This window comes from Varanus komodoensis, unplaced genomic scaffold (assembly GCF_004798865.1).
Source record: "Varanus komodoensis strain SLA01 unplaced genomic scaffold, ASM479886v1 scaffold7_1, whole genome shotgun sequence".
Taxonomy (NCBI): Eukaryota; Metazoa; Chordata; class Lepidosauria; order Squamata; family Varanidae; genus Varanus; species Varanus komodoensis.
In genome coordinates this window covers 12,730,313-12,737,163 of record NW_025336479.1, presented here as the reverse complement: position 1 = coordinate 12,737,163, position 6,851 = coordinate 12,730,313, and the positions used below count along the sequence as shown (strand labels likewise).

General features: G+C 45.0%; 1 protein-coding gene across 2 annotated transcripts in view; it reads right to left on the bottom strand.

Annotated features, from left to right (window-relative positions):
* MAN2B1 (mannosidase alpha class 2B member 1) overlaps nucleotides 1-703 on the bottom strand; it is a 30,847-nt gene extending 30,144 nt beyond the window's left edge. The window contains exons 1-2 of one of the 2 annotated variants that reach the window (XM_044453688.1): nucleotides 591-695; nucleotides 336-362 (exon numbers count right to left, since the gene is read on the bottom strand). In XM_044453688.1, coding sequence (XP_044309623.1) covers nucleotides 336-362; nucleotides 591-671 — 108 coding nt within the window. In that variant the 5' untranslated portion in view covers nucleotides 672-695. Of the gene's footprint in view, nucleotides 1-335; nucleotides 363-590 lie in introns of both variants that reach the window. The other variant, XM_044453689.1, reaches the window with a different exon arrangement.
* Nucleotides 704-6,851: the final 6,148 nt, after the last annotated feature.

Below are 6,851 nucleotides of genomic sequence, written 5' to 3'. Positions count from 1 at the left end.
TGGGAAGAGCGCTTTTGCTTATTTCACTGAGACTGGCTTCCTCAACACATTTGGCCACTCCTGCCTAGAAGGGTCGACTTCTGCTCCTTTCACTAGACCCTAATGGGGAGAGCAAGAGTTTTAATTATTTGCATTACTGACTAGAAGTGCAGAATCCAGCAGCAACAGTCACTTTCACTTCCAACAAATTTAACACCTCAAACAAGGCTGGGATCCAGTCACTGGAGTATTAGTTTCTAGTCCGCCCACTTCTTTTCTCAAAGCATTTCTATATTGGAAAACCGCCACACTTCCGCTTTTCTATAAGTGACCTTGTAGCCCTTTTCATGACAAACCTTCAAACCGATAATGTTCTTCAACACCTAAAAAAAGGAACATCAACTTTATACGAATCCTAGTGCTGCATTCCCGTAGAACATCGCCACCTCCCCCTGGTCTTGTCCTGCTCCCCACATCGATAATTCTCCAATTCCCTTTGCACATAAGCAACAGCCCACCGCCTCGTTTCCGCTTCGACAGCGGAGCCGCCCACGTCCAGACTCTCCCTGGGCGCTCCAGCCTCACTTGCACTTCCGGGCGCCAGCCCTTACCTCGTAGCCGCATGTGGCGGCAGCTCCCCGCAGCACCGAGGCCCCGAGCAGCAGCCCCAAGAGCGGCGGCAGCAGCCCCATCGCGGCAAACCTCCGAACAGTCCGCTCTCCACTGATCATGTGACCAGCCGCTCACATGACCGATGGGCGAGCTTCCCGAAAAGCCACGCCTCCTCCGGCAGCGCTCGGGCCGCTAAACGAAAGCGCCTGGTGGGCGGGTCCGCCTTTGAACTCATCCAGGAACGTTGTCGCTCTTTTTAATTGGCTAGTGAGAAAGGAGTGGGTGGAGACAATCGGAAGAGGCGGGAGGTGAGTTGACGCGGGAGGGAGAAAGGGAGTGTTGCGGCGCGAAGCCGGCGCAGAAGCTGCTGTGTGAGCGCAGCAGGACGGCAGCAGTACTGTAGCCCAGCGCTAACTGGAGCGCACGTTTTACAGCAGAAGCGGGGAATGCTTGGCCTACCAGAGGGCGGTGAACTGCGGCTCCTCTCGCCCCTAGCGGCAAAGCGGGTGGTGAGAGATGATGGAAGTTGCCGCCTAAGAACATGGTGGGGCCCAGGTGTCCCCCAGTCCTGATTTACACGGAGGCAGTAGGCTTAGTCCAACAGGTCGGGTTGGAGGAAGCCCCAGTTTAAAAGCCTGGCGACCCGCTGCTAGTCATCCGAGCTCTATGGGTCAGTGGTTCGGCTTGGTATGAAGCAGCTTCCTGTATTCCTTTCCCAGTTCCCCCAGGTACTAGGGGTGAAGGCAGCCTTCTCCAACCCAAGGCCCTGCAGATATGTTGGACTGCAACGCTCATGATCTCTCAGCCAGAGCTCAAAAAGAAGCACTAACCCCACTGACCTTGAGGCCAAGGCTTTTAAAAAGGAGCTGCACAGTGGGTTGGGAGCTTAAATTCTGTGCATAGTGTATGATGCTACAGTGCACCAGGAAACGTTCCTTGTATGTGTGTGCAAGCGTTGCTGCTTAAAGTCATATTCTGTGTCATTGAGAAGCCTACCTAGTGTGGAAGAAAATTCTCTGGAGAAGTTGGCAGCAGCAGAATATATTCAATCTTGCCAGATCCAACCAAAAAAGACTAGCTTAGAACAAGGAGGTATTTTGTTAAAATTAAATGAAAGCCTATGTACTTACTTGCTGTCATGTGTCTTTGCAGTAAGTAAATTTTTGTCCTGTTTGCGATCGATTTTCCTGTCCATGTGGCACATTCGCCCTCCCCAGTACTTATAAAAGGACCCCAACTTTAACTTCCTCATGCTGACCCTGCAGGGTGCACATTCTGAGAAGAGCTGTGGCTCAGTGGTAGAGCACCTTTTTTCCATGCAGAAGGTTCCAAATTCCATCCCTGGCGTCTTCACGTAGGACTATGAAAGAATCTTGCCTGAAACCTTGGAGAGCAACTGCTAGTCAGTGCTGACAGTGTTGGATCTGCCCTGGCATTAGGCAACTTCGAATGCATCCCGATGTATGTTTGACAGGAAAAAGCCCTACAACATGCTGGGGCATGCTGGGAGTTGTAGGGCTTCTTCTGTCTAAACATGCACAAGATTGTGATCTTACGTTAAATGATTTTTTCTGTAGGATGGAAGATGGAAATAGGCTTAATTTTGGGTGGGGGGCGTGTTCTAAAGAAAGCCTATTCTGTGATGTGGTGGTAGCAGTGAGTCTGGGACATGAACTGTGTCATAAGAAAAATCAGGACTGTCTTAGATGTGGAAACTCGGTTGACCCAAGGACCAGCACTGCTAAACAAGGACGTTGGGATTTCCATACTAGCAGTGGACAAGTCCACTGCCTAAGGTTGGTGGGGCTGCTACTTATAGCCCCCCCCCCTCACACTCACACACTCAGGCCTTCATGCACATATCCTATTCAGAGACACACACTGGTCCAAGGAGCACTCCTTGAGCTGGTGGGTCAGGCAAGAGTCACTCTTCCCTTCCTGTCTTACTTCTCTGAGATGTTAGAACTCCAGGGAAGGGGCTTCACAGGAAGCCTTCGTGGGCCCAGTTTGGTCCACAGGCTGGAGGCTCCTGGTCTCTGATGATCTAAAAGATCCCTGGAGAGAGTGGAGAACACATGCTTCCCAGGTACCTTGTTGAGGTAGGGATGTGGCTGACTTCTCACAGGAACGATTAATCTAGGCAAGTTTTCAGTCCTCTCAAAGCTCAATTATTTTCTCCCTAAGTGTGGTTGCAATAGTTCCTTCTGTAAGCAGGCTTACTTCACCGGGGACTGGGCAGATTGCTGTGCTGTTGGCACTTTCAGGCCAATCTTGCAATCCTGGAACCTTGGAGAGCCTATGCTAATCAGTGCTTACAATAATAGGCAAGTGCTGCCAGCAGCTGACCTGCAGCTTCATCCCAATAAAGTCTGTTAAGAATGACATTTGGAGTCTTTTCTAGCACCACACTGTCCTTAACACAACACTAATAATTTAATGTGAGCTGTCAGGAGAGAAGTCCCCATATTCTAAAATGATTTCCTTCATCTGGGAGACATTGGTAAACACTATGTGGAGTCTGCAGAGAATGTCTTAGCTGGAAGTAAGGGGAGTAGAAATAAGTACAGTTAATCAGTTTGGGGTTTCTAGAGATATCAATGTTTTCAGCCATTTTTACATCAACAAAGAGATGTAAACTTTTAGAATTTTAGAATTCGAAGTATCCTAGGATTCCCAGGAGCATGGTTTGAAAAAAAACTGTATAAATGAGACAGTGGGACAAATGTGATTAATTTAAGAGGCACATGGGAACCCAAAAACAGATAAATCAAAACTGAAATATTCATATTATCCTTATTCAAGTTTTATTACTGCTAGTAGCTAGTAGATCAGAATAATATCTGTTCCCTTGAGCACAAGCCTATCCAACTCTCCATCCTTCTTAACTGATCAAATATTTTAACTCAATCAAATGTAGATACTTTTTTCCCCCTCTGGGCTAATGTTTGTCCTCCTTTTCTGTTACTCTCATTCTTTTTTTTCCTGGTTTTGCCTTTAGCAGTTAAGTTGCTTTAATTAAAACAAGTATTTCTGTTCAGTTTTGGTGGTCAGATTGTGATGGGGAACTTGTGACTCTTGTACACACCTTGTTCTAGTGCAGTCTTCCCCAGACAGGTGCCCTGTAGATGTTTTGGAACACAACTCCCATGAGCCACATCCAGTATGGTTCAGGGCCCAGGAGAGATGGGGGTTGTAGCCTGAAACATTTGGGTGCCAGGTCAGAGAATGGGATGACCTGGGTGGTGTGCTCAGAATAACTTAAATCACATTCTGGCACAATCCTATGCATGTTTGGATAGAAGCAAGTCCTACAGATCTAGCATTCCCCATCCAGGAGTGAGCTCTTTAGAGATGCTGTGCACAATGTACACATTAAGGAACAATCTGAGTGATTAAGAGTGGCAATATGGCATTTTCAAAACCTATAGCTGCAACTATTGTAATCTACATTACTAGCTATATTGATGTTGGGGGTGGGTTGTTATTCAATATTGATTCTTAAAAGTCAAAGAATATGATCTTATCTATGCTTGTAGTTCTTCATCATGCAGTAATTTTTGTTCAGACTAATTCCAGCAAGTAGTTTTTATTGAGCCTCCTTCTGCCTTGTACATATACCATGGTAAGAAGCTGAAGTTCTGTGACTGGCTTCAGTGAAAGTGTTTGGTTTCCACAGTTATAGACCAAATCAACAGTAGAATCTTTCTGATCTTTAATGCAAACAAACTGAAAGCAGTTTTCATCCTGTCAGTCCAGAAAATATGAAGCAAGACTGTGTTCATGATGCTATCGCAATGCATCTTGATTGAATTCACTATCTGAGTTGTGGGAAGTGGGACTAATCCACATTTATTTTAATGCTAAACATTTTAGTGCTTGTACTAAAATGGCCTCAACTTCTGGGGTATCTTGTGTCCGGCAAGCTAGAGTACAGGCTCCATCAGGCTTGTTTCAAATAACAGAGAGACATACAGCTCTCTGCCATGCACAGTTACACAGAAGTGAGTATCAATGAATTATTCTCAAGGAAGTGGACCTTGGATTGCAACTCCAGTGTTTGCCTTTGCGCCAGTTCAAAGACCTACCATCTCATGCTTACATTATACAATTTAGCTTGCGTAGAATTTAGGAGCATGCCTTTGGCTAATTTTAGAAGTTGTTTTTAATGTATTTTTTATTTTATCCAGATAGCAGATGCTTATGACTAAGGGCAGCCATCCCACACTTTCCTCTCCTAGGAAGGTGAGTTCAGACATGCTGCTACCACCCATCCTTTTGCTGAGTTACCACAGATTAGGGCCTCTTCTCCCTGACACCAGTTTATAGCTGAGGAATTACTGCTGGACTAGCCTCAAGATAGTCCGAAGGTGGTGGTTATCTAAATAAATAAATAAATAAATATATCAAGTGGCCCTGAAATTTTTAGATGTGCATGTAAACATGCAAAGTTTGTATTTGGCAGATACTTGTTTGCAATCTATTCTGCCATATGGGTATACACCAGGAAACCGTGATTGTCCGTAAGTGGCATGTACGTGCACAGTGGCAAATTAATGCTGGCTCCTGCAAGAGGTTTGCAGTGCCCCCAAGGCAGCCTTCCCTAACCTTGCACCCCTCCCCCATACATTTCATACCTAAAATTCCCAGCTGGTCCAGCCAACGTGTCAATGGCTAGGAAATCTGGAAGATGTAGCCTAAAACATCTGGAGGGCATCAGTTTGTGGAAAGCTGTCGTAAGCCAGGGGTCAGACTAGATGGCCCAGGAGACCCCTTCTGACTCGCTCTGTTCTATGTTAATAGGTTAGGTGACTAGATAGATACTTTCTGATTATATGCTCAAATTTAATTCATTAATCCTTGCAGTCCATTTAGTAGCTTAGTCAAGGGTGGAGAGTGAAAACAAAGCGATTCACCTGCTGTCCCATTCAGCATCTCATCCAGGTGCTGAATATAATAGCTTTGAGTGTGGTGTTAGGTCTGCTTTGTCGCCTTGTCACACTGGACAGGCATGTCACCAGGCTTGGTAGGGCTGAACACGGATGTATCGGTGCACTTGTGAAGCAACTGAGTGAAGAACCGAGTCCAGCCCAAAGACCCCCACGGGCCAGCTTCTGCTGTATGTTCTGTTGCTCATGCTCCTCGTCTCAGAAGGTGGTACACTGCAGCACTTGCTCATGCAATACTATACATCTCCCTTCATGCAGCATCATTTCATCATACAAAGGGAGGGGTGAGGGGGAGAAAGAGAAAGCAAAGCACGAGGAAATTAACAATAAAGCACATTTCAATCAAAAATTCTTTTTTTAATATTTTTGTTTTTTAAGGATTTTTAATTTTTTTTCATTTGTCTTTTTACTTTGTTTCATGCAATATTTCACAGTCCCAATCCCACAGGTTTTTTTTAACTTTTTTTTTCAAACAAGTAGGAAAAAAGAAATTAAGAAGCTGAGGAATTATTAATTTTTGATGTCATTTCTTTTTCTTTTTCAAGCAGGACCAAAATGTCAGAAGAAAATGCTTCATTTTTTATCAATTATTTTTGTCCTTTTTTATTTTTTTCTGTTTGTTTTATTATTTCTTTTTTTATCTCTGCAGGCAGTAATATTAGGGTTTGGTATAACCAGCAAGCACTCCTGTGTGTGTGTGTTTGTGTGTGCGTGCGTGTTGGGTATGTGTGTTCGCGTGCGTGTGTCCCTCTTAAAATGTCAGGCCACAAACTTTTTTAAAAACTTTTTGTTGTTGTTTTTAAGTTAACCAGGTAAATTGAGATGATAAAACTCATCAATAGAAGCCCAGAAAAATATTTTTTTGTCTTTTTGCTTCATTTTACATTTTTTTTTAAAGGTTTTTGTTTGTTAAACTTCCAGAACATCTTTGCTCAGGTTGACAGACACCTTTCTGATTCTCCCACCCTTGCCCCTAGGTAAAGTGGCTTCTGGTCTCGTTTCTCAGAGGCATAGTTAGCTGCAGCATGGGGCTCTTGGACTGCACAATTTCCCCACACCTGAGTGCATTTTCTTTTGTAAATTCTGAGTAACGTCCCTCCCTCCCACCCTCGAATCACCACACACAACTTGATCTGTAAAAGATAAACATGCTCTGATCTCCCAGGCCCTCACTTCCCTGGCCTCCCCCCAACCCCAACCCCTGCCCCCCACCCTCCCCAAAAATCCCCCAACAAAAGATAAAAAGTTTCTTTCCCTTTCCCACAATTGCAGGGCTCCCCTCCAGGACGCCTTCCTCAACCAGTAGGCAGTTCG